General features: G+C 40.9%; 1 protein-coding gene across 8 annotated transcripts in view; it reads left to right on the forward strand.

Annotated features, from left to right (window-relative positions):
- The window catches only part of MGA (MAX dimerization protein MGA), an 88,424-nt gene that overhangs the window by 17,974 nt on the left and 42,626 nt on the right, over positions 1–27,824 (forward strand). For 4 of the 8 annotated variants that reach the window (XM_074997041.1, XM_074997040.1, XM_074997043.1 and 1 more), the window contains exons 3-14: positions 6,339–7,266; positions 7,659–7,746; positions 7,922–8,017; positions 13,356–13,487; positions 13,865–13,963; positions 14,907–15,541; positions 17,537–17,897; positions 18,967–19,304; positions 20,033–20,179; positions 20,909–20,981; positions 22,434–22,954; positions 24,783–25,080. In XM_074997041.1, the coding sequence (XP_074853142.1) occupies positions 6,339–7,266; positions 7,659–7,746; positions 7,922–8,017; positions 13,356–13,487; positions 13,865–13,963; positions 14,907–15,541; positions 17,537–17,897; positions 18,967–19,304; positions 20,033–20,179; positions 20,909–20,981; positions 22,434–22,954; positions 24,783–25,080 (3,716 nt within the window). Of the gene's footprint in view, positions 1–6,338; positions 7,267–7,658; positions 7,747–7,921; positions 8,018–13,355; positions 13,488–13,864; positions 13,964–14,906; positions 15,542–17,536; positions 17,898–18,966; positions 19,305–20,032; positions 20,180–20,908; positions 20,982–22,433; positions 22,955–24,782; positions 25,081–27,824 lie in introns of those variants that run through there. The other 4 variants (XM_074997045.1, XM_074997046.1, XM_074997042.1 and 1 more) reach the window with 3 other exon arrangements.

Consider the following 27,824-nt stretch of genomic DNA (forward strand, 5'->3'; position numbering starts at 1 on the left):
AATCTGAGTTTCTTGTAAATTTCTTATGTATTTTTAAGCAGAAGGCAGACCTCTCCTCAGGAGAACTTCTAGGTCAAGAGACCTGTAGCCGAACTAGTTCTTTAGAATAAGAGGATTCTAATTTTTTGTTAAAAGTATCTGTAGCCAAAATGGAAAAGAGTTAGTTCTCTCTTTTTAGGAGCTGTAGGAATTTCCTGCATAGTTTAAGGTAAAACTTCTTTGTGTTGGTCTGAATGGCCACAGACCATTAAATAAAATCTAAGAAATGTAAGTTTCCTAAAGCCAACATGATCTTTCTCATGGTTCTGTCATTCTTGCTCTTTTAAACTTGACAAAATTAGTTAGAAAGTGCCATGAAGATACTCTCAGAGAATTTGTCCAAATTGTATGATTTGCTTCTTCAACCCAGCTCTTTCATCAGGAATTAAAAAGACCAGTATACGCATGAACAACATGCAGTTCTTCCAGGTATTTTGTTATTTAGAAGGCAGGATTATTTTCAGCTCTGCAGGTAGACACCAATACTCCTTCAACAATGTATAATATAAATTTCCCGATTTAGGGCACTTTATATCTGAAAAGAAAATGTAAACACTTTTCTTTTTTTCCTTCATAACAGTTGTCACCTAAGACCAAAAACATACCAAAAATTCGTACAAAAGGAGATGCTCCAGTAGAATATGCTTTGTTTTCCTCTTCTTTCTTCCTTCTGTGCTAGCAATTTTTTATTCGAAACTATAGAAATTGCAGCACATATTTACACAATACATTTGTAACGGTAGTCCTAGGACTAAGCTCAGAATGTTGTCAAGTATTTTCTTTTAGATTTTAGTATTCACCTTCACAGGAATGAGAGTCTTCATTCACACTCTCACTTACTGAAAGAAAAAGTAGAACTAGAGATAGTCCATGACTTATTCCAGAAATAATTCCACTTGGCTTTTTTTACATCCTGTATACATCAAAAATTTTGCATTCCTTTTTCCCATCAGATCTGCTCATCATTTTCATGACTGGCAGTTAAGGGGAAACACTATCCATTACTATCTCTCATTCTTCATAGTTTATCATTGGCTGTGTAGAAATGGCATATGTTATGGCTGATTGGGACTTCACATGTATGTGTGAATAATAAATATATATAATATACCAAGATGTTGGATTTCTTAAAAGGTGTAACGTTAACTCATAAACTAATTAATGGATTTCCTTGTACCTATAAAAAAATTGAGTGATTGTATAGTTCAGAAAAATAGGGTCTATTTATGTATCTTAGTACATAACATGGGTTGAATATTTGCATTTAAGTGTGAAATGTAATTCAGTCTATGGCACCAGGAAGGACACCTCCATAATTTCCTCTATTGGCTAGAGGAGTATCTTGTTAAATCTATCAGGGTATTGGTTTCTCTACCAAAGAAATACATTGTAAGGAAGGAGGTATTTTGCGACATTGTGAACTAGTTGTTAATTCCACTTTTTTTAAAAAAATAAAACTTTTCTCAAGCTTTGTCTAGATGAGAAAGTTGAACTGATCTAATTAAATCTGCTTAATACACCGCTCCCTTGATTTACGAATGTAATTCTCTCCATGAAAACTGTTTGTAAGGTGAAAATTCATGAATCGAAAATTAAATTTCCATAAACTTAAATGTCAAAAATTCTGATTGATTCCAAGTATCAGAGAAGTAGCTGTGTTAGTGTGTATCTTCCAAAACAAAAATAAGTCCTTTGGCACTTGATAGACTATAACAACAGTTTTGGAGCATAAGCTTTCTTGGGCAAAGATGAGTAAGCAGGTCTTTCCCCACAAAACCTTATGCTCCAAAATTTCTGTTAGTCTATAAGGTGCCACAGGACTTGTTGTTTTTGATTGATGCCAGGCTTCTGAAAAAAAATCACCCAGTATGTTTCCCACATATGTTACAATACTATACAATCCTAAAAATAAAGAACAGTGCTACTTTGTTGCTTTCTTGTCATAGAATCTTAGAATACTAGGACTGGAAGGGACCTCAAGAGGCCATCGAGTCCAGCCCCCGCCCTCATGGCAGGACCAAGTACTGTCTAAACCATCCGTGATAGACATCTATCGAACCTGTTTTTAAATATCTCCAGGGATGGAGATTCCACAACCTCCCTTGGCAATTTATTCCAGTATTTGACCACCCTGACATTTAGGGACTTTTTCCTAATGTCCAACCTAAACCTTCCTTGCTGCAGTTTAAGTCCATTGCCTCTTGTTCTAGCCTCAGAGGCCAGAAAGAACAAGTTTCCTCCCTCCTCCTTATGACACCCTTTTAGATACCCGAAAACTGATATCATGTCATCGTGTCTTCTCTTTTACAAACTAAACAAGCCCAATTCTTTCAGCCTTTCTTCATAGGTCACATTTTCCAGACCTTTAATCATCCTTGTCACTCTTTTCTGGACCCTCTCTAATTTCTCCACATCTTTCTTGAACTGCGGTGCCCAGAACTGGACACAATACTCCAGCTGAGGTCTAACCAGCACAGAGTAGAGCGGAAGAATGACTTCTGGTATCTTGTTCACAACACACCTGTTAATGCATCCCAGAATCATGTTTGCTTTTTTTGTAACAGCATCACACTGTTGACTCATATTTAGCTTGTGGTCCACTATAACCCCTAAATCCCTTTTTGGTGTAGTCATTCCTAGACAGTCTCTCCCCATTCTGTATGTGTGAAACTGACTGTTCCTTCCCAAGTGGAGCACTTTGCATTTGTCCTTATTAAACTTCATCCTGTTTACCTCGGACCATTTCTCAAATTTATCCAGATCATTTTGACTTATGACCCTGTCCTCCAAAGCAATTACAACCCCTCCCAGCTTGGTATCATCTGCGAACATAAAAAGCGTACTTTCTATGCCAATATCTAAATCATTGAAGAAGATATTGAACAGAACCAGTCCTAAAACATTCCCTGCGGAACCCCACTTGTTATACTCTTCCATCAGGAGTGAGAGCCATTAAGAACTACTCTCTGAGTACGGTTATCCAGCCAGTTATGCACCCACCTTATAGTAGCCTCATCTAAATTGTATTTGCCTCATTTTTTTTATAAGAATATCATGAGAGACCGTATGAAATGCTTTACTAAAGTCTAGTTGTACCACATCTACCGCTTCTCCCCTGTCTACAAGGCTTGTTATCCTATCAAAGAAAGCTATCAGATTGGTTTGACATGATTTGTTCTGTACAAATCCATGCAGGCTGTTCCCTATCACCTTACCACCTTCCAAGTGCTTGTAGATGATTTCTTTAATTACCTGCTCCATTATCTTTCCTGGCACAGAAGTTAAGCTGACTGGCCTGTAGTTTCCTGGGTTATTGTTATTCCCATTTTTATAGATGGGCACTATATTTGCCCTTTTCGAGTCTTCTGGAATCTCTCCTGTCTCCCATGATTTTCCAAAGATGATAGATGAAGGCTCAGATACCTCCTCTATCAGCTCCTTGAGTATTCTAGGATGACATATATGGCATTTATTATCTCTGCTCAGTTCTTTGATAGTGGTAAAGAGAATGGTGTTGATGCGAGTTCCATGGGATCATCCGTGTGATCATTGCAAAGAGCTCCATAGGGACTTCACCCTCCTTAACTGGGGTTTTATCTTCAGCTTTTGAGGTTGAGGGTTGATGATCAGCTGATGGTGATGAGGGTTTAGGAGGAGGTGGTGAGGATAAGGGTTGAAAAAATGATAAAATTGAAGTTTAAACTGTAAGCCTCTTTTTCCTGTCATCTAACTCCTGATAGCATCGAATGGCTTCACGAATTTGTCGCTTGCATGCTGAACTCAATTCTAAGTTTTGGGTCGTTGTCATTGAGAATTTGCAAAGCTGCGTCCAATGCACTGAAGAATTTTTAGAGTGTTTTAGTGTCCAGTGTTTTTTGTGGTTCATTTAATTCTTATTTCTTCCCCTTTTCTGATAATTCAGCTGGATGCAGAAATGTAAATTCTTCATTAGTCAGTTCTTCACCATATGACAATAACAGGTCTTGAACATCATCTGGGTCTACTTCATTGAATCCTGCTTGAGTTGGCAGTTGCACAATAGAATTTGAATTTCTTTTACTTCATCCTCAAAGCTATGGAAATCATGAACTTATTTTGGCAAATAGCTTTTTCCAAATATCATTCACTATTCGTTGAGTAATTTTATTCCATGCAGTTGTGATATTTTCTATAGCCATCTTGACGTTGTAGTTCTTCCGCAGTTGCTTAATTGTTGGTATGTCTTCTCTGTCTGATGCAGATACAGCAGAACCCCGAGATAGGTGCACTCAAGTTGTGCAAATCTTGGGTTAATGCGACTCTGAGTGGTGGAGACTGGCGCCTGGCTCTGGACTGCCCACCACTCAGGGTAGTTGGGAAACTGACCAGTGCCTGGTCTGTTTCCTGGCTGGTGATTCAAGGCAGCTGGGAGACAGGTGTCAGCTCCCTGCCACTCACAGGAGCAGGAAAACTGACCAGTGCTGTTCAGTTTCCCCACTCGTGTAAGTGGTGTCAGCAGAGAGTCTGACTCCTGTCAGGAGTGGCAGCCTGACTCTTGCGGTTCCTGATAGGAGTGGTTTCCCTGCTTGTGTCGGGTGACAGCCTCCCCGCTTCTGTCAGGAGTGACGAGAGTCAGGCTGCTGCCCCGAACTGCAGTGCCCAGAACTGGACACAATACTCTAGTGAGGCCTAACCAGCGCAGAGCAGAGCAGAAGAATGACTTCTTGTGTCTTGTTCACAACATACCCGTTAATGCAGCTCAGAATCATGTTTACTTTTTTTGCAACAACATCACTCTGTTAAGCTTGGTGGTGGGTTGGGGCTGTGGGAGGCAGGCAGAGGGTGCCTAAGCCTGGGGTGGGTTAGGGCTGTAGTGGGGCGAAGGGTGGAGTTGAGCCGGAGCTGTGGATGGGGGTGGTGAACCGGAGCCCTGCTTGGGTGGTGAGCTGGGCTGCAGGAAGTTTGAACTAGAGCGCAGGGGGGTGGGTTGAGCCGGAGCCAGGTGTGAGGGGTAATGAGCCAGGGCCGGGTGCAGGGATGGAGCGTGAGCCGGAGCTGCACATGGGGGGTGAGCTGGCTGGGGAAGTTGAGCCACAGTTGCGCCTGAGGGATGGTGAGCTACAGACAGAGGCGGGGGTGAGGGGTGAACAGGAGCTATGCAAGGGTGGTGAGTGGAGCTGGGCAGGGAGGAAGGGGGGTTGAGCCAGGGCTCAGTGGCGGGGGAGAGCGAGTTAAGCACAAGTGGAAATCGTGCATTTCCAGGGTTTACTGTAGGAATCCGGGAGTCAGCCACATAAGAGCGGGGTCACATACTCTGGGTTCACGTACTCTGAGACCTTACTGTAATATAGAGGTGTTGTACTGTACATAACCATACTGCCAATCAACTTCTCATCTAATAAACTTAAAAATGCAGTTTATTTCATCTTGTGCTTTAGATATACCTTCTTTTTACTGCCTGTCTTTACTGCCCTCTGCCTTTTCTATTTCTTTTTTGCATTGTTCAGAAAATGTTTTTTGTTTCTCTCCATCTAGCCCCTTAAATCCCTTTTTCTGGTTTCTTATATTATTTTGAATACCATTTACCTTAGATTTTCTGATTTTATTTGTCCACAAATATCTCTTAGATATCTATCCTTCCACTTAATTCCTTTCTCTGTCTACCTAAAAAGACAGCTGTATCTAATTTAGTTTAGGTAATTCATAATTTTTATGGGCTGCAATTACTGCTAAATATCTTAAAGAACTATCGGTTTTCCTTTAGAATGGTTTTACAGTCCCATTTAAACTTTAGTTTTGTGTTATTTCCTGCATTAGTATGGGAAGCTTGAAAATCATGAGGCTCACGTAGAATGAGGCGTTGTTGGGATACAGAAAAAATTTCTCATGGTTAGAACCAACACCTGGTATTGCATAATCTCAAATTATTGAGCAAAGGATTCTATCATCACAAAAAGGTGGTAAGGGGGCAAATTTGTATGTTTGAGTTTTCTAATGGAAACCTTTTTGTTCTTGGGTGTGTCTACACTCGCATTCCTCTTTTGAAAGAGGTATGCAAATGAAGAAATTGAAATGCAAATGAGGCACATTTGAATAGTTGACACATCATTTGCATATTCTTATTTCGAAAGAGCTTCTTTCAAAAGAAGAAAACCAGGGTGGACGCTGTTCTTTCGAAAGTAAACCCCATCTTTGAAAGACTTCTTCTTCCCTTTTTTTATGGGAATCTGTTTTAAGGAAGGACTATACAGTTTGATAGAATAGTTCTAGAATTTTGTATCTTTCAGCTGTGTGGTTAAGTTCTTGTTTTCTTTCTCTAGTCCCATTACTAGCAGCTATGAAAGCAGTTCCCGAGTGGCATCCCCGTTGGATCCAAATGAACAATTCAATGTAGTCATTAAAGAGGAGCCAGTAGATGACTATGATTATGGATCAAGTGTGTGTACTGAAGGGATAACTGTGAAGCAGGAAACCACAGAAGAGGAAACAGATGAGTATTCCAATAGTGACGATGATCCCATACTAGAGAAACAACTGAGAAAACACGGTGAAGTGAACAGAAGAGGTGTAGGAATCAAGTCCACCAAACGAATGCTGGCCAATCCTTCAGGTGTTGCCAAAGCCAAAATGTTGAAATTAGATAGCGGGAAGATGCCTGTAGTCTATCTAGAGCCCTGTGCAGTTACAAAGAGCACAGTAAAGATCTCTGAGCTGCCACAGACCATGCTGTCCTCTTGTAAGAAAGATAAATCCCCAATGAGTGCAATATTGGAATCCTTGCCTGTTTGTTTTGAACATCATAATGACTCTTTCTTTGACACAGTAATGGAAATTGAGGAAGTAGCTGTGAAAAAACAGTTCTTGGGAAACAGAATGCCACAGAAATACTGTTCCATCAAAGAGGCACCATGGACTGTATCTAAATCATCTAGTTTTAAGCTTGGGAGCTCTACAGGTACCCTTTATTCAGCTAAAGATTTTGCTGGCAGGAAGAGAGCAGCTATACTAAGGAATCCCATGTCCCAGAAGTGTACTGGCACTAATCAAAATCCTATGTCATTGGGCCCAAGTAGAAGAGGAAGGCCACGGAAACTGAAGATCTCCAAGGCTGGACGACCCCCTAAAAGCACAGGAAAGAATATAGTGACAAGCAAGAATGCCTCCTTGGGAGCAGGGAGTATTCTTCCAGACGTTAAGCCTGATCTTGAGGATGTGGATGGAGTCCTCTTTGTCTCTTTTGCATCAAAGGTAAATCACTCCTCCTTCTGTGTCCTCAGTAAAACTTAATATGCTCAGAAGGAGCAGTGGCTTTACTTAAACTCCTTAGTGCCGACAAGCTGAAAATGGTGTATTTTTCCTTTTAGGTCATTGCTTGTGGGACCCCTGGAAAAAGTTGCTTTAAATGTTTGCAGTTGTAGCACTGTCTATGTTTGCTGCCTTCTTAGCATTCTTTGTTCTGATTGGCTCTGAGAGAATGAGTGTTTGGGAACTGGAGTTTGGGGCACAGTAAACCAAAACACTGTTAATAGGCCAGTCTAAGAACCTGTTTTAAAGGTATGGCTGTCTACCTTGTGTTGAGGTGAGCACTGTGAATTTCAAGTATTTTATATTTATATGAGACTCTTTCTTTTTGCGTGTAGGAAGCTCTTGACATTCACACTGTTGATAGAGTTAGACCAGAAGAATCGCAAAATCTACAGACTCCCTTGCTAGCTACAAGTGATCCAGGTAACACACAATAATCTTAGGGGGCAAAAAGGGGAGGGGAAATTTGGGTGGTGTGGTTTCCGTTAATAAAAGGTGTAAGCATACAGGTGCAGATAATTATTCAAATAAGCATTGTATTGATTTTTCATAGCACATGATATCTCATTGCACACACAATCTTTGATTTTCTGAGCAGGTTGTCGAGCAAGAATATGCTTGCTGGAAAAAGAACTCTTGGAAGATCTGAAGTCCTTGAGGCATAAGCAAGTGATACATCCTAGTCTCCAAGAAGGTATGCGTGTGAAACTCTCTAGAGTAGGAACAGTTTTCTATTGTGTTTTAATATAGTATCAACCACAGTGGGGACCTAAGTTTGGGAGGTTTTTCAAATATGTTTCACTGTGGATGCCAGTGTAGCTGCTCATGTGAATGGAAATCAGAGACGCTTGAATATAAGTGTCTGATGCAGCCACTGATGCATCCTTTTGCAGCTGTCTGCGGGCATAAGTGTCAGAGCTGGAGCAACCCTCTTTCAGTTTCCCTTTACTGCCTGTGGTAGTGAGACTCATTTGCTCCAAAGCAAGATGGGATCAGTCAGTGATGGAGCACTTCAGTAGCAGCACAGTATTCAGTTCCCACAAAAGCTACACACAGTCTCCCTCCGACAGCAAAATGTACAAGTACTAGCAGAGACGGGGTATTATTTTATTCCTGGAGTTAATGGCTAGAGTAATCATGAAGAAGGAGGCTTAAATATCCCAGGCTGTGTTTATTTTCCACTTTCTTAGATAACCCAGTTTTATCTCAGAGATTTTAGATTTGATAGGAACATCAAGAGTTGCACAGGAGTTCTTCTGGAGCCTTTCCCCACTTTCAGGAACTGTCTTGTCCTTTTCTACTGGAACAGCTGTCAGCTGGGCATTAGACATTACATCCTAAGACGAGACTATACTTTTTGACTCCATATCCTTTCCCTTCTCACGAAAGCCTGTTACCACCTTGGCTCTGTAGTATCTTTTATGGGTTTATATTCTTGTGATGAAAGATCACCAGAAAAGCGATATGTAAGTTCAAAAACTTGTCTCTCTCAGCAACAGAAGAGAATTCAGTAAAAGGCTTTCCACCTGTGGTTGATATAGTCTGACGTCCTGGGGTTGGTATAGCTACAACACCACTGTATGTTACAAATACTAGGAGCCTTGACACTTTACCTTGGAGCTTTAGATAAGATAGTACAAGGGAAGAAACGTCTGTTTCTGTCACTTCCTTATCCTGTGGAAGAAGCTGGGTTTTCGTCCTCTCCTAGAGGAGATTGAATAAATAAATACATAAGTAACGTCAGTTTCAGGATGATAACACTTGCCTCTGTCATCCCACATTTTCAGACTCATGACTGGTTTGTAGCTCTTGAGTTTTCCATTCAGGACCCTTCCATGCTGTTCACATACTTCCATATAATCATCCATGCAGTTGACAGTAAATAGTTAAGATTCATGATAGGCTGAGTCATTACAAGTAGAAAGTACTGCCATTCAAACTCTCCATGTTACCAAGAATCTTCATGAAATGCTCCAAACTAGTAACAGCTTATCTAACAAGGTATTACATTCATGTCTATCTTTATCTGGGTGAACAGCTGGTGGAGAGTGGATCCCAGCAGGATATGGCAGCAAGCCTGAAATGCGTCCTCTTTATTCTCTCAGTTGGGCCTCATGGGGCGCTATGAAAAATTCTTGTCACACTACAGAGTGAGTTCCTAACAGTCTTGATCAACTTGGATCAGTAAGAGCATATCTTCCAAAGGACAGGTTCATGTCAATGCAGTTGCTATTGCTTAGGTTAGAATTTTACCTGACTGCAATATACGAGTGTGTCTGACCCTTCATGCACAAGCACCTTTGTGTTTCCACTTTCCAGACTCCACCAGTCTTCACCCTTCAAGGCTGAGTCTGGTGAATCTCTCTTCCATCAGTACACCAGATGAATAAGGAGTTTGTCATTCCATCAAATCATATCAAAACTGAGATGGAGGAAGGAACTCAAAAGATGTGTGGAAAGGTGTTGTTCTTTGCTTCCTTCCTGACAATGACTTCAATCACAGATCCATCAGGGACAGGTTGGAGAGTCCACCTGGGTGTTTACAGATACGGGTGACCTGGTCCCAAAGATGTGTAGACCAAACCATAGAATCCGTAGACCTTACAATCAACTGCAGGTACGTAAGTCTAGCTACAGCAATTGCATAGGTAGAATCGATGTATCTGCAGTTGGCTGTAAGGTCTGTCCTCACTCAGGGAGGTCAACGGGTTTTTCTCCTAATGACCTCCCTTACCTCCTGCGAGAGGAGGAGTACAGGGGTTGATGGCTGAACCCAGAGAGAGCAATTTTGTGCATCTTTACCAGATGCGCAAAATTGACCTCTGGAAGATCAATCCTGAATGGATCAATCTCCTGGTAAATGTCGATAAGCCCTACATCAATGTCATGGAGCTCAGAGTAATCAGGCTAGCTTGCACAGCCTTTCTACCTCTTCGTAGAATCATAGAAGATTGGGATTGGAAGAGACATGAGGAGGTCATCTAATCCAACCTCCTGCCAAGCAGGAGAAACATCAACTAAATCATTCCAGTCAGGGCTTTGTCAAACCTGGTTTTAAAAACCTCTAAGGATGGAGATTCTGCTACCTCCTTAGGTAACCCATCCCAGTGCTTCACCACTCTTCTCCTTTAAATAGTTTTTACTGATGTCCAACCTACATCTTTTGCACAGCAACATGAGGTCATCGCTTCTTGTTTTGTCATCTGCCACCACTGAGGATAACTTAACTCCATCTTCTTTTGAACTTCCCTTCAGAACTGCACGGTCCAGATCTTGACAGATAACATGCAGGTGATGTAGTATGTAAACAATGAAGGAGTGCATACACAGTTGGCCTCCCCTTTGTCTGGAAACTAGTAAGCTCTGGACATGGTCCCACCAACATATGAGTAATCAGTCTCTTCATCCCTTGAATATCATCAATAGTCTGGCTGATAATTTGTTTACTACCACCTCATGAATGATCACTGTGGAGGCTCTTTATATAACTAATATTCTTGTTTTCCTCTGTTAATGGACTCCCATTGGCTTATTTGTCACCAAGATCAAGTACCAGATGGTTTGTTCCAGACAGGGTAGAAGTGTGGGGTCACTATTGGATGCTTTCTTCAGTGATTCGGTACCCTAGGGTAGCACCCAAAATTAAAGAAGACCAAACTATCTTTGTGTTGCCTAGCAGTTGAGATAGTTTTGCTTGACTGGCCTCTTAAAAATATCCGTTCTGATGTTGGATCTAGATCTGATCTCACAGCACCATGGCCAGATACTCAATCCAGACCTGAAGTCATTGCACATGACAGTGTGGTTGTTGGGTGGTAGAGTATTACAGATAGAATCTGCTTGATACAGAGCCAGGAAATGCTGATACAGAGAAGGAAGGCACTGTCTAGGAAGCCCTGTTCATCTTAATTGAAGAGCATCTTTATATGGGCAGTCCAGCCTAGCCTGGACCAGGTCCAGGTGTCTGCACACTAAACCCTTGATTTAATAGACTAGTTGCGGTGAGGGATGTCCACTATTCCTGAAAAAGCATTAAATCCGAGGGTTTACTGCTCCAGTCCCCACCTCAGCCAAAACAAAACAAAACAAAACCCTGCCACTCACCGGAGCTTTTGAGGAGTAAAGGGATTTCGAAGTTGCCCTGGCACTTCGAAGTACTAGCAGGTGAGCTGCGGCTAGACGTGAGCCAGTACTTCTAAGTTTAAAACTTTGAAGTTGCCACGAGGGGAATTTGCACAGCATTTCATTATTAAACTCCCAACACCCTCATTACTGTCCTTCCTTCAAAAGAGGGTGGTAGTGTAGATGAGCCCTGGCAGGACTAAAACGTTCAGTCTCCCATAGTATTTGTGACAATAGCCAGGTATTCTGAAGGTCAGGCCATCTTTTCATGGAGAATATAGGGGCTGATGTATTTCTCCACTGAACATTGTCTCCCTCCATCAGAATGTAAACAACATCTTTCTTTGGCTTCAGGAATGTGCTAATGCTAGAAATCTGCAAAGCAACAGGGTAGACCGCTGACTTTGTCAAGCATTTTACTTTGAGCTTAACAGCTGTAGACTGATGCCAAGCTTGGGAGAACAGTTCTTCAGTTACTATATTAATGGATGCAGTTGAAATGCCTTATTTCTACCATTCTGAAAGGATACTGCTTGCCAGTCACCTACAGTGATTCATGCACACTACCTCTGATGAGAGGTTACTTATCCTACTGCAGCTATGGTTCTTTTGAGATGTTCTCACAGTGGGTCCCATAACTCACCCCTCTTTTTTTGGAGTCCTAAGCTGTCACTGGCTCCAGGTTGTGAAGATACTCAGTGAGGATGATGACCATGGCCCTTTGTGCCTTCCCACAGGCATATGGCACAGCATAAGGCACATGCATGGCCCCAAAGGACTTCAGTAGTGTGCATGAGGTACATGGGCAACCACAGTGGGATCTATGTTTTACTACAACATTTCAAAGAACCACAGTTACTATAGGTGAAGTACTAAGTGTTACAGGTGAAATGAAGAAGATTCATACTTTGGATACCTTTATATGGAAGCTTCAAGAAAACTGTTTTTTTTTCCCCCTTGATGTTTTTGTTTTTAATTTGGTCTCCTGTAGTTTTAATGTACTCTTCTGGGATGAGCTGAGGACTTTGCTTTTCTTGATTGAGTCTGGGGCTTTTCAGAAAAAAATTCCACAGCACAGTATGTACACATTCCAGTTTAAATAATTGTGCACATACTAAAGGTCCCTTTTGTTACCTAAATTCTAGATATATTCAGCTGTATTTCTTCAGGTGAAATAATTTGATTGACTTGTTCACTTAGTATCTGCTGTTTCTCAATAGTTTAAGTGAGAGAAAGTCAATATGACAGTTGGCGTAACTTTGTTTTGTAACAAACCTTACAAGCTTCCTTAGAGGGAAAGCATGTGGGGAAATAGAAGGCCTTGAGAGTCTAGAAATTTCTTTGTACCTAGTAGTGTGCTCTGTTAAATCATTCTGTGCAATTGTTCCTTTCACATTTTCTGTTCAGCTGTTAAGAAGAAGTTGATTTTTATATCATGCTTTGTCATATACTAATAGCATCCGATAATTTAAAAAAGAATGAGTATTTTGTCAGTAATATACTGGACTGTGCAGTAGCAAAGTATGTAAACACAATAGCAATAATCATAATTAATTCCATTTTATAGGACTTCCCTTCTAAAAACACATTAGTATATGTAGACTGATATAAAATAAATGTTCAGGAATCACTTCACCCACTACAACAGTTTGCACAAATGTTCAGTGATGTACAGCACCAGTATATAATTTTTTAAGACAAGTAAGGAGTTAAAACTCAGTCAGTGTCTTACACCTAGCTTTTGCATATTAGTACCTGCTGTTTTTGAGATACAGAATGTTGCCGTTTGAGAGTAGAAGTTGATACGTACTATTACCTTTAAGAAAATACATTTCTCAGTGTATACAAGGAGTTGCTAAATTTGCGTGGCTGTTTAATTTTGTTTCCTCACCACTATTTGCTTCTTGCAGTGGGACTGAAGTTGAATTCTGTGGATCCAACAATGAGCATTGACCTGAAATATTTGGGTGTGCAGCTCCCACTCTCCTACTCAAACAGCTACTCTTTTTGGAACTATCCAAGAGTCAACCATGGTTGTTCAGGTAGGGACACAGTGCTTTCAAAAATATATTATTTGTTCTTCCCGCATTTTCGTTGAGGACTGAAGTGGTTGGAGTTAGCTGTGCATGCGGAATAGGAGTTTTAAATAAAGGTGAATGTTGGTAACAGATAGGATTTCTTTTGTTTTAATGAGGAATAAAAACTTGCTGTTGAGTTACTATGTACTTTTTGGCTAAGTGATCTCCTACGTGACCATCAGCCTCTGATTTTCAGTAATAGCATCAGTTAGACTTCCATATTATTAGGGACTCAGTTGGAAATAGTGGTGTCACATGTGTCGGAGGATCATTATTCACTCATGTGTAATGTTGTTTTTACATCTGATTGATAAGCTGAGGCTGGCTTGTTTTCTTTCCAGATGCTGGGTTTCCCTTTGTTTCCAGAACAGGGAAGACGAATGATTTCACCAAGATCAAGGGATGGAGAGGGAAGTTTCATGGTGCTTCTAGAAATGAAGGTAAGAGAGAGATTGGAATGTGGGTTTTTGTTTTTGTTTTGTGTGATAAATGCTCTTGTTTTTGTCATAGCAACAGATCCCTTTGGTTTACTTACTGCATTGTTTAATGTTTAGTGATATTTTTGGAGTAAAGAATCCCCATGTAATTGTGATTTCAAAGGTCTGAATGGGTTTTGTGGGAGGAGAGGGATTTTATTTTCCCATTGTGACTTATTCTGTTTTGAAATAGGATAAAATGTGTATTTTATTTTAGACAAATAACTCTTGAGAAAAGACAAAAGCTAACTGAAAAAACATTTGTTATAACTGGTCCGTTTTGGACTCTGTATAAGCAAACCTTCTTTGGAGAAGTGTGGGAAGCATTATCTTCAGTACTGCTTGAGACTGCCCTTTGGGGGAAGAATCTGCAGTTTCTTTCAGTATATTTTTTTTTAAAATTATAATGGGAGTAGCTAATGCATACTTTGAAGAAACCCAACATTTGCCTAACAGAGGGCTTGCTTTTGGCAACTTGCCAGGAGCCTGAGGACTACACTCAACTTAAATAAACTGTAGTTAATTTTCTTTTTTTTTTCTTTTGTGGGAATGCAAGGTATAGCTTGGGGAGACTACATGTCCCAGTTGGTAGTACTCCAAATGGGACTTCATAGTTTCCCATTCAGCATGAGATGAAACGCTATAATCCAGAGACCCCTCTGCATCCGTGTACTTACCCATCCATATAAAAGAATCAAGTGGCTGCTAGATCCATTGTAGCACAAAGTGGACATATATGGCATGCTTTTTGTGCTATGATCACCCATTTTATACCCAAATGTTATCTAGAAGCTTTGGAAAGTTAAATAAATATGATTCTTCTCCATTAACAATATGTATTATGAGAACTGGCAGTGTACTGTCTCTGGAGTTACTTCCTCTGTATTTGGATTCCATATTTATTCAGGTAGTAGTTCAGAGGGCTCGTTGAAGAATCGCTCCGCTTTCTGCAGTGACAAGCTGGATGAATACCTGGAAAATGAAGGAAAGCTGATGGAAACAAGCATGGGATTCTCTTCTAGCACTTCCACTTCTCCTGTGGTTTATCAGCTTCCAACCAAGAGCACTAGCTATGTACGAACACTAGATAGTGTTCTAAAGAAGCAGTCCACCTTCACGCCATCCACCTCTTATACTTTCAAGCCTCTCTCTGTGTCTTCTGCATCTAGGAAGATGAAAGCTCAGAATAAACACACAGCCTCAAAGACCCGAGTCAAATCATCCTACAAGCCCATACTTCCTTCACCTGCTGTATTAAAACAGAAACACAGCTTTTCAGTCCCAGGGGAGAAGGTTACTAAGTCCCTAATGGCTAATCAGGTGGATAATTTTATGGTTCCAGCTCTAGATGAAAATATGTTGCCAAAGCAGATCAGCCTGCGTCAGGCTCATCAGCAACAACAAACTCGCCCACCAGGTTTGTCTAAGTCTCAGGTGAAGCTGATGGATTTAGAGGACTGTGCATTGTGGGATGGGAAACCACGGACCTACATCACAGAAGAACGAGCAGACATATCTCTGGCAACTCTGCTCACTGCTCAGGTAAGCTGTTGTAATGGCCTCCCTACTCTACTACTTCTGCACTCCAGTGCTCAGTACCTAAGCTTTAACAAAAAGATGATGCTAATAAAAATATACAGGTGAAAGGCTACCTTTTCCACCTCTTACATGTAATGCTCTCCAGAATGTCAGGAAAACATTCTCAGTTTCTTCATCTGTACCAGGCATTCTACACAATTGGAGACAGTGTATTCACTCACTTTTACTGTAAAGAAAGGGGTTTGCCATTTCAGAAGAACAGTTACCTAGCAAAAATGTGTTGGCCTCACACTGCAGGGTGAAATAAAATGTTTCCATCGTAGCAGCAATAAACTGTTGATACATTATAATTTTTTTTTAATCAGGTCTCTCCAGTGGAGACATTCTTTTCTGCTTCAAGAAGAATTTCTAAGTCAGAGAAAACATCTCTCTGTTTTTTATATAGTATTTCTGCTATTCTGAGAACTCAATTGCCAGTAGTGGTGTTCGATGTGCCAGTGGTGTTGTCAAGAGGCACTATTCACCCTGGGATAGAGTGAATGCCTATGGTCTGCGCAGTGGAAGTGACAGTTGCCAGACACCAAGCACAGGGAAAAAAACATGTATTAGAAAGAAAATAGGAATATAAAATATTAGATAAGTGCAAGAATTAGTGTTGCTCTAGGGTTAATTTTTTGTACACCTTGCAATTTTAATTGTGAAAACAATGTTCGGTTAACATAGAATTTTGATATGTATCTTAATATATTCTGTTAATTGTGTTATCTATTTACCATAAAATATACAGGGACATGGTAATAGTATTTCCTGATTTGGTAACTTTGCATAAAATTCGCATTGCTTTAATACAGTTAATTGAAAATTAGTTTTTCTCATATCAGCCGTGTCTACACGTGCACGCTACTTCGAAGTAGCAGCACTAACTTCGAAATAGCGCCCGTCACGGCTACACATGTTGGGCACTATTTCGATGTTAACATTGACGTTAGGCGGCAAGACGTCGAAGCCGCTAACCCCATGAGGGGATAGGAATAGCACTCTACTTCAACGTTCAACGTCGAAGTAGGGACCGTGTAGTCATTGCGCGTCCCGCAACATCGAAATTGTGGGGTCCTCCATGGCGGCCATCAGCTGCGGGGTTGAGAGACGCTGTCTGTCCAGCCCCTGCGGGGCTCTATGGTCACCGTGTGCAGCAGCCCTTAGCCCAGGGCTTCTGGCTGCTGCTGCTGCAGCGGGGGATTCATGCTGCATGCACAGGGTCTGCAACTCGTTGTCGGCTCTGTGTATCTTGTGCTGTTTAGTGCAAGTGTGTCTGGGAGGGGCCCTTTAAGGGAGCAGCTGGCTGTTGAGTCCGCCCTGTGACCCTGTCTGCAGCTGTGCCTGGCACCCCTATTTCGATGTGTGCTACTTTGGCGTGTAGACGTTCCCTCTCTGCGCCTATTTCGATGTGGTGCTGCGCATGTTGAAAATCGACGTTGCCAGCCCTGGAGGACGTGTAGACGTTATTCATCGAAATAGCCTATTTCGATGTCTCCACATCGAAATAGGCTACTTCGAAGTAGGCTTCACGTGTAGACGTAGCCATCAAGTCCTGGGTGTAGTAAGTATAAATTTGAGCTCTTCTGCTTTCTTATTATAGAATATCTGGTGACATGACCTCAGAGCAGTTAAATTCAAATGTTCTCTATCCTGTCATTTGGTTTAAATTGCAGATTCTTAAGCGAAGAGCAGGTCTGCAGCTTTTTTACAGTTGGTCTTCTCCCAACTGCAGCTTTCTTAGAGGCAGAACCAGACATGTTTTTGTCAGGGTGGGATTGGAGTGACCATCCCCATGAATATATCATTCTGTGTCCTATCATTCAATGTAAATTGCAAATTTACCTCTTGTAAATTGTGTCGTGGCATTAATTGTGTATGCAGATCCTGTTTGTGTGTTTTGTTTTGTTTTAAATCTCTGTAGACTTCTAAATACATATGTATATGTCTTTTAAACTTCAGGCTTCTCTTAAAAATAAACCTATCCACAAAATAATCAGAAGGCGAGCACCACCTTGCAACAATGATTTCTGCCGCCTGGGTTGTGTCTGTGCTAGTCTAGCCCTGGAAAAGCGTCAGCCTACTCATTGTCGCAGGCCTGACTGTATGTTTGGCTGCACTTGCTTGAAAAGAAGGGTGTTACTAGTAAAGGGAGGAGCAAAACATAAGAAAATCCTGAAGAAAGCTGTGCGTGGAAGCCTTGTATTCTATGGGCCACAAGAGGAAGATCATCAGGAAGAGGATGAGTTGGAAGAAGAGGGTGATGGGGAGGAAAAAGAGTTGAAACTTAAAGATAAGCGGAGGAGAAAGAAGGTGGAATACAGTGAGTATTAAAGACAGAATGATTTTGCTCAAAGCAATTTCAAAATCATATGCTTTTGCATGAGATTGTTATGCTGAATTGATAGCAAACACATCGCTGAGTCCAGAAAGTACATCCAAGAGATTATACTTGTAATTTTCAACTGCTTTGCTAGAAACTAATTAGAATCAAATCTTGTTTCTTACTTTATTGATATTTTAGAAATATGCCATTCATTTAACTGCATTGTTGATATTTTTTGAACTTTTTATGTGTTTGACTTTTAATATAGTGAAGTAATTATCTTCCTAAATCAGTCTAGCAGCCCCAGGATATGAGTCTTAACATGTTGATTGTATAATTTGGGACTTCAGTATTATTCATTCTTTTGTTTGCTTGGCCCTGTATTTCAATACTCCATCTCACAACAACTGAACAGCTAGGCTCATATATTCAGCTGATTTTAATTGTTTTAGCTCCATTGAAGTTAGTGGAGCTCTGATTTCTATACTAGCTGCGGATCTGGCCTTTAGTGTGTACTTTGGGGAAATAACGTATTTAGAATCAAAAAGAGGTTGAAACTGCTGTGGGACATACTTTGCTCCTACTCTTACATATTCTTGGCATTGTCTCATCATGTTGAAGTCAGTGTGGTTTATGGAATGAATGATTATTTTCATGGTGTGCTCATGAGAATCATCACAGTCTTTGGTGTCCTGATTTTATTACACAGTACTGAAGTAGTTCTATACATTATGTAATTTTCTTCATCTGTTCTTGTTTCACATTTAAATAGCGACAGCATTCTCTCCTGCTGTTGGCATTTGGTAAATGAAGATGAAGTTTAATGTAATTTTTATCTTGATTCTTTTCCCCTCCTCCTTGATATGGTGAAGTGCTAGTCACTCTTAACTAGATCTTGAATCCAGAAAGATAACCAGTGTTTTTTCCTGGGAATGTGAGTGGTTGGTTACTGGACAGGCAATGTTTAGACTTAGACTGATATTTATATAATTACGGTAGCATTAGACTATACACCTTCATTGCAAAAATAAGCCATTTAAGTTTTTTTCCTCCTTTCTTTTTTCAGCTATCTGTGATACAGAGCCAGAGCAGCCTGTTAGGAACTGCCCATTGTGGGTAAAAGTAGAAGGAGAGATAGATCCAGAACCAATTTACATCCCAACACCATCTGTCATTGAACCAGTGAAACCTTTGGTGCTGTCTACGCCAGAGGTCTTGCCTTCCAGTAAGAACAAATCTTCCAGTGGAGTCAAACCAGGGCGAGTGTATACTCCCAAACCCAACCCAGTGGTAAGCAAGGAAAGGAAGATGCTCTATTTTCAAAGGAAGAGGGCAAAACCTACTTTCGTGAAAACAAAACAAACCAGCCTTCATCTAAAAAAACTGGACAAATCAGTATCTGAAGTAGGTTGATATGAGATTTAAGTCCATAATTGGATAATATTGTAAACAGAATTTTTATGAGGTGGGATTGATTCCCCCGCCCCCATTTTAAAATCAGTTTCAATCTTTTATTAAGACATTGCACCAATACAACTACAGGTGAAAGAGATGGTGAATTTCTAGCAACTTTGTGGATAAAATAATAATGTATGGTCTACCTTTTCCAAAATAGTATGCATATCCTTAAATACTTAAGTTACTGTGCATAGCTTATCTAATTAATGACTTGCAAGGCAAATGAGGAAATATATTTCAGAGCTAATGGACTTTTTGTTTTAGAGCATGAAGAAATTTTGATTTCCAATGCTAAAGCATTAAAGTCTGCTTTGTGTTTTAGCCCATGACAACGTGAAAAGTAAAACCTTCCACAGGGACACTGGTAAATAAGAATCTTGAGAAGTGACCAGAATTCAGCAGGTTGCCACAAAGCAAGATCTCTGTGCATCATCTACCAGATTAAGCAGAATAGTTGTCTTTGTGCCTAGATTTTTATTTAAAAGAAATCCTAAATCAGCAATAAAGCCTAGATGGAGGAATGGTACTAGGAAGGAAATCACCTTTGAAAGCAGGGACACCATTTACTATTTTTTCTGTTTGTTGACGCACTGCTGGAGGTAATACTAGACTGTGTAGGTTGTTTCACAGCTCTGATATATCTCTTAAGTGAAGTGGTTCTGCTTGGGTTGCAGATTCGGGAGGAGGACAAGGATCCTGTTTACTTATATTTTGAGAGGATGATGACTTGTGCCCGGGTCCGAGCATATGAACCCAAAAAGGAGGAAAAAAAGCAGCAGAAGGACCCATTCATCTCTAATTTAGATAATTGTACTGGAAAGGTGAGGTGCCACCTTTTGTTCACAAACTTCTTTCTCAATTCACCATTTCATTAACATCAGACTCTCCCTAACCTGTGTGTCCCTGATCTGGGAACACCTGTGGTTTGGACCCTGGCAGTGGGAGCAGGAAGCTGGGGGGAACAGCAGTACAGTGAGACATGCTTCTGTGGAAGCTTTTCTCCATGCCACTCCAGTACTGGCAGGGGGCAGTGGCTGGGAGAAGCAGGGAGTGTGGAGCCATGTGTATCCATAGGAGCAGAGCGCCCAGACCCTGAAGTTCATTCAATGGCCTGGAAAATTTTGTAATCACCCATACCCTATTTCCCACAGTCGCCAGATCACAGATTTCTTGTGTATTGAGATGTAAGACAACATTTTCATAAGCACCTAAGTAATTTTTGAAGCTGGGACTTAGACTCCTTTACTTCTTTTTTTTGAAAAATGTATCCACATGCTCAACATGAAATTGTTGATTCTGGAATCTGCCTGCATCTAAATGTAGGATTATGTGTAATGGTTTAAATGTCCATTCATTCATAGTCATCCTGAGATTGGAACTCTATTTTTGGAAAAGCTTATGTTTGTTTACTTGGGTAAACTCTGGATACTAGAATGGTGAAGTAATTTATTTGAAAACATTTTATGTTATTGAAGAAAATATGTCACATTTAAAGATTTTTCTCATTCTTCACTTCCCCTGCTCCCACATATTTTCTCTTCCCCTCCCAGGAGCATGATCCTGGGCATGAGACCCTTAATAAGGAACACTGTGAAATGGAGAAAGACGCTGATAAATCAGGAGGTAAGATCTGAGATTTGATCTTAGTTTATATATACTGTAGATATTGATGAAACCAAGAGCTGCTGTGCATGGGAAGTACAAGAAGGTGGTATACCTAGATCTTTCATAAGGCAGTCTGAGACCCATTTAATCAGGTATGGTATCTTTAAAGGGTGTATCAAGGTATTCTGTTTGTAATTTTCAATACTTAAGGTGATGTGTTCTTAAAGTAATTAATAAGATTATCTTCTGATGTTTTAGATTCAGTCCCCTGACTTACTAGGCTGTGTGTGCAAGTACAGCGGGAAGCAAAATAAGTTAAATGTCTGCTTAAGAAATATTGCTGCTCTAAAAGTAAAATAGCATTTACTTGAAGTCTTGGTTAGCAGGACAAAGCTTGTTGCGCAGTAGATATGTGTCCATAAATGACCATAAGGTGCTTGGAGATTTTTTTATTACAACAGTCTTGTTACAGAAGGCTCAAATACCCATCTTGCACTGTCAAGGTGGAATCCGTTGTAGAACATTCCAACTAGAGTCATATGGGGCAGAGAAGTGCCTATACCATCATGCTTGGCACTGTTTCGCAGCAACCTCTGTTACTTTGATTTGAAGTATTAAGATAAACTCACTTTTCCCAGTCCATAATATAAAACTGAATTTAAGATTTCCATCCAAAAAGAAATAGATTAAATAAGTATATGGAGTAATATCTTGCATTTACATTTTATCTTTCAACTCAGTGTGTCCAATAAGATGTGACGAGCTTTAAAAATGTCATACAGACTAGAGTGAACACATCATCCACCACTGAATAAGCCTTTGAGGTGAAATGTGGAAGCTATTTACAGTGCATAGCAGCATTCTGCCGTTAAGGATGGGAAGTGGAAATACATTTATTTGAAAATGCCAGTGATTTGGGTAGGCAGAAATTACCAGAGTTAAACTTGCTCAACCTCCTTACCATTTACAAAAAGTACCATTGAATCACTATTGATAGTGAAAGGCCAAGCCCCCGTTTTATGTCTCCTATAAAAGACAGCACCGCTAACAGCACAGTGCTCCCTAATGCCATTATGGGACATTGGTTCTTTTCTAATTCCAAGGGAAAAGTGCCACCTACTGAATCACCAACACGACTCTCTGCTGCATGTTGGTGTTCCTCGGAGTTCTTGCCTCTCTGTACTGAACTGACCGAGCCTTGTTAAGCTTGTTAGATGTGGTGGGATTGCAGTATACAGTGGTATGGCTGCATTAAATGAACCATAATGAGATTAGAGGTTTTAGATTTCCATTGAAGTTTTATTGTTTTTTGTATCACTGTGAAGTGGGGACTGGTGCTCTGACCTGTTATTTGACTTCTGTTTCCCTCCTGCGATTACAAGGGTGGAGGTGGGGAGAATAAAACTAAATTGAATGTCCAGGTATTAAAATTCCATAGTATTGCAGAAACCTATTTCAATTCTTCCTCAGAGAAAAGCTGGTGGTCTTCCCGTAGTGAGGAGGAATCCTCCTCCACCTCCTATGTTCGTCACACTACTCCAGGTGGGCCAACCAAACTTATCGAGATTATCTCTGACTGCAACTGGGAGGAGGATCGCAATAAGATCTTAAGCATCCTATCACAACACATCAACAGTAATATGCCACAGTCTCTCAAAGTGGGTAGCTTCATTATTGAGTTGGCTTCAGAGCACAAGTCCCGGGATGAGAAGAACCCTCCCATCTATTCCTCCAGAGTGAAAATCTCAATGCCCTCCTGCCAGGACAAGGTTGAAAAGCCTGAGATGCCTATCTTGGAGACTCCTGATAGTGCAATGTCATCATGCAATATATCAGAAAACCTAAACTTCTTGCGGGCAGATGCCTTGGACAAGCTACAGGAGAAGTTGCAGGGGGGAAAAGGCTTGCCTTTTTATACAGGGCTTTCTCCTGCAGGAAAGCTGGTCGCCTACAAACGCAAAGCTAATTTGAGTCCCTCAGGCTTGATTCAGGTGGGTCCCTCTGCCTTTACTGTGGAGATTAGATTCCATTCCTTCCAGTGTTTCTGAACTCCGTGGGGCAAGAACTTACTACCTTTTTTTTTTTTCTATCAAATAGACTTTCATACTACCTGGGAGATGTGGTTAAGTCTGCAGTCTAGCACGCAGGCTTTTTGCTTTCAGGAGTCAGTCAGCAGTAACGTTCTATATATTGATTGGAAGTCTGAATCATAGTCATTTAGACAGTCCTGTTGCTTGTTTTGGAGGTCAGGTAGCCAAAGTATAAAAACTTTATCAGGGTCTTTCTGATACTTAATTTGAAAACTTACAACAGACATAGTTGGCTCTGCATTTAATCAGTCAGTGCCTGGGGTCACAGAAGAAACCTGCTCAGATAAAGACGCACACTGGGGAAGATCTTTAAAAGGAGACTAAACAAGCTGAATTGCTTTGTGTGATAATTTGTTATCCTTATCTATCTACTTATCCCTTCAGTCCAAGTTCTTAGTCTTGAAGTTGATGTCTTAGTGCTGAATCTGAAATCAGTTGGTTTCTTGGAAATTATTGATATCACAAATTCAGCACTATGAATTAACTGTAAAATCAAATAGATAGGGATAAATGGTGAAGTTAGGTCAAGGCTCTTGTTAAGCATAGTTATCTCTGATAGAGAAAACAGTGAGAACATGCTAGAAAAGCATATGAATGAGGGAAGAAACCCTCTCGTATTTGCATGAAGTTTTACAAATACAGTGCCCGCATAAGCAAAAGCCAGACAAATATATACATTTTTAACTTGATAAATAATTCATCCAAAAAACAGTTTTAGACTACGATTTTCAAGAGTGACTAGTGATATTGGGTGCTTCCATTTTGGGACACCTTAAGTAGGCCTGATTTTTCAGAACATAATTGTTAATGTCTCTCTGAAAAATCAGTCCGCTTTAACACATCTCAAGGCGGGCATTGAAAATAATCAGTCCATCTTTGAAAATATAGGTAGGTTGTAATCAGTAGGGCTTCTTCAAGATTTATTTTGGATGACTTGACTAGAGGGTGCTATTGACATAATGAAAATTAAAATAGTTTAATATAGCCAGAAAATAGTAAAGCTCTACATCTTGGAGTTTGACACAGTGCAGTGACCACAGGTGTGTAGTCCATTCTTGAAGATGCTTTACTCCGTCTCTCTCAAACAACCACTGTCATAATCCTTCCTTTTAAAACATCAGCGGTGTAGGAGGGAAAAGCTGAGTTAGTGCTAAACATTATTCAGATGAAGCCAGCTAGTGTTCTACATCCTGTCACAATATCAAATAATAGCAAGAGTAGTAATGAAAAATATTGCCAAAGTAAATTATTTTGCAATCTCTTAAATATTTGTCTCAATGTGTGTGGCTCTTTGTTTCTTCTGTGTCTTTGGACAGCCACCAAAGGTAATTACAATAGGTTAGTTAGAGTGATGCATTCAAAGCTTCATCCTCACCAAGTTTGAATATCCATTCTTAGTCAAGACTAGGAGATAAGTTGAAGCGCAGGCAAGATACGGGGCTGCTTCACTTTATTTCATTTCAGTATCTTTAGACTCTATGGTTCTTTGTGAATAACCTTCCTCCTAGAGTCTAAATGACATCTAAAATCTATGGGTTTTATAAGTGATGTGAAATAACTGCTTGGAGTTACCCTGAGCAGAAAGCAGATTGATTAACACCCATTCTGAATTGCAATGTTACTCTGAAAAGCGCTTTTGGAAATCCCATAGAATGAAACACCTTATTCAAAGGTGGTAAAATAGCAAGTTTTTTTTCTTCACAGAATTTCCCTTTTCCACTTCTTTCAGGTTAATGGTAAAAGTTATCCTCAGGCCAAACTCCTTTTGGGACTGATGGGGGCATTACATCCAGCCAATCGGCTAGCTGCTTATATCACAGGCAGGCTGCGACCCACAGTACTTGATCTCTCAACCCTCAGTACTGTGATCTCCAAGGTAGCATCCAATGCTAAGGCAGCTGCTTCCAGGACACCATCAGTCCAGGTGCCCACTACATCAACTCCCAAAACTACATCTTCCATCAGCACTACTTCAACCCCCACTGTGACGGCTCTGAAAGCTCATGTCCCAGCACAGAGACAGATAGGTAGGTTGGAACTTACTTACTGTATTTTAAATTGCCTGACGCATAAAATGGAGAATTAATGTACGGCATTGCTGTTGAGTTCTGTCCAACAGCGCACACTGCCTTTGGCACTTACAGTTGCCTACCTAAGCTGCCTCTGCAATAAATAATCTTTTAACCTAAAACACTTAAATTTTACCTTAGGTTAGAATTACGTTTGCAAAGGTTGAAAATGTGCTGCAGTAATATTGATTTTTAAATAAAAATCAGGACAGAGAAGATGGGATGGAAACCACTAATTGAGCATTTAACTTTGGATTTTTCTTCTCACTGGTGTTTCTGATTTGAACCTTCTTCTCTTTGTCATCGTCTTTTTATTGTTGAGCCTTTCTTAAATCAAGGTTTTAAAAGAATTAGGATGAGTGTAGTCTATGCTTCTTCAGTTGTATTTTCATTTTTCTGACGTTGGTATTTACACTTGAACTTCAAGTGTCAAATCTTTGTGAGGTATGAAAATAGCAAAAACACAATGAACAGCAAAATGTTCAAAATCTGAATTAAGGGAACTACATGTGAGCATCTGTATCACACGGGTTTCACAAGCTAATCAGAGTCCTGGCCAGTTCCTGGATGGGAGGTCTTCCAAAGTGTAAATGAGAATTTCTTATGTCCCTTGGAGTACTCCACTGTAGATGTGCTTGCCTTCCTGTGTTGCTGATCAGAGAACTTTGGTAGTAGTGTTTGTTAGGCCCACACATGAGCAGTCTTTCCTTGTGCCCTTTCACGAGGCTCACCAAGGCATGTAGACTAACCTGCTTTAGTTCTTTCTCATCTGCCCCGCCTGGATACGGAGTCATTAGCAGTCCATTTGTGACATTAGCTTCTTTAACGTTTTTGTAGTTAATCTCCCCAGTGCTAGTGACTGTTTTCTTTCTTAATTTTTTCTTCCCGAACAACAAAACAAAAAGACCTTTATTTCGTCTCCTTTTTCATTGGGGACTCTTCCTCCAGTGCAGTATACCTGGTTCATTGAGCTTCAGGAGGAGTCTCTCCTGCAAAGAGGTAATCTCCCTGTAGCAAGAGAGCATTCCCAGTTCATATTCTGTCTTGGGAAGGCCATATCCCATAGAAGTGTGGTTCCTGCCAGCAATTAAAACTCATATCTCGGAGGGGAAGTTGATACAACAGATCACCTACAGGGAAGCAGCCCTCCAGCTCCCCCATTTATCTCCCCAACCCTTGCAGAGGGTCACTTGATAGATGTGAGTCATTCCCACCACACTCAACATCCAACGACTGTAGGTCAAAGAAATCAGCTGCAGACACCATCATAATTCATCAAAAATAGAGTGAGAAGTCCCCAAAATGAGCCTGAGCGGCTGTTGTTTGTGCTGAGCTAGGCATTGTTGGTACTGTCTGCACAGAGATAATCCCAGCCTGGTACCCCTAGCTGTCTGCTATCTGGTGCAGCAGGCATCATTGACACACTTAAGGTACAGGCTTTGGGTCAGCGGTATTGATGAACAAAGGTAGGAGCCAGCACTCCAGTTTTTACCAGAGTAAGAAATATGTGCTGTACCCTTTGGTGTCGTCATCAGTGTTCCATCCAGCACCAATGTGGCCACAATGGGCAAAATCACTGATTACTCTGGGACTATTGGCAGTGCCAGGTTGGTCAGCACAACTGGAATTTTGGCCCTCAGGAGATCTGTGGGACAACTCTTGACACTAAATCATCGTGGAGTCTTGTCTGCTACCCTGCTCCTATTTTCACTTTCTCTAATGTGGACTTGGACAGCAAGCCAGAGAAGGCCATTTCCAGCTCTTCCTCTCATGCTCTCTATGGTATCTACTGTAAAAGGGTCCCCAGAGCATACCCTGAGATGGCCGACTACCAATTTGGTACCTCAGCCATAGCAACCATCATCAGGCTCTGTGCCACCTTCCTAGTGGCTGTACTGGGATCCTTGCAATGCATACTGTGCCCACATTTCTCTGGTATCCAGCCTTACACATGAACTGCTGAGATGTTCCGCATAAGCCACATCATTCAGAGGAGATTGTGGAAGAACAGGAGGGGAGCACTGAGGAAAAGGTGACTGCAAAGACCAACCTATCTTCTTCCACCCCAGATGAAGTCATTGTGCCTCTGCCACCATCCTTAGCTGATGACTTAAAACTTTTCCAGGACTTTGTAAATTTGGAGGAGGTTAGCTGATGAACTGCACTTGACCTCTAAAATAGCCCATTCCATTAATGAGGCTCTCCTGGACCCTGCAGAAAAACCATGGATGCTCCCAACATTGGTGATCCCTACTTGGATGTGGGCTGATTAAAAACACTACCTTGAAGTTAGGAAGGTGGAACTCGTCTTCTTCAACCCTCCCCAACTCCATCATCACGGATACTGTATACTCTTGGGGCTACTAACATTAAATGAGGTCCACTCCTACAACAGATATTGGAAATGCTTGGACTGCTTCAGGAGGAAAACCTATTCCTCAGCCACGCTACAGTTCCAGATCACTTATTATCAAGGCTTAATGGCTTAATATGGCTGACAACTATTTGAAAGTTAGCAACTTTATTGATCGGCTTCCTGAGCCACAGCATGACTAGATCAAAACCCTCATCCAGGAGGGACAATCTAGTAGCCAAAACACTGTTACAGTCTGCCCTCAGTGCAGCCAACACAGTGGCCTGTTCAAGTTCCATAACAGTGACAGCAGTGGTTAGGCAAAATGTGTCATGGTCACACCTTTCTG

Source organism: Carettochelys insculpta, chromosome 6, assembly GCF_033958435.1.
Source record: "Carettochelys insculpta isolate YL-2023 chromosome 6, ASM3395843v1, whole genome shotgun sequence".
In the NCBI taxonomy this organism is placed as follows: Eukaryota; Metazoa; Chordata; order Testudines; family Carettochelyidae; genus Carettochelys; species Carettochelys insculpta.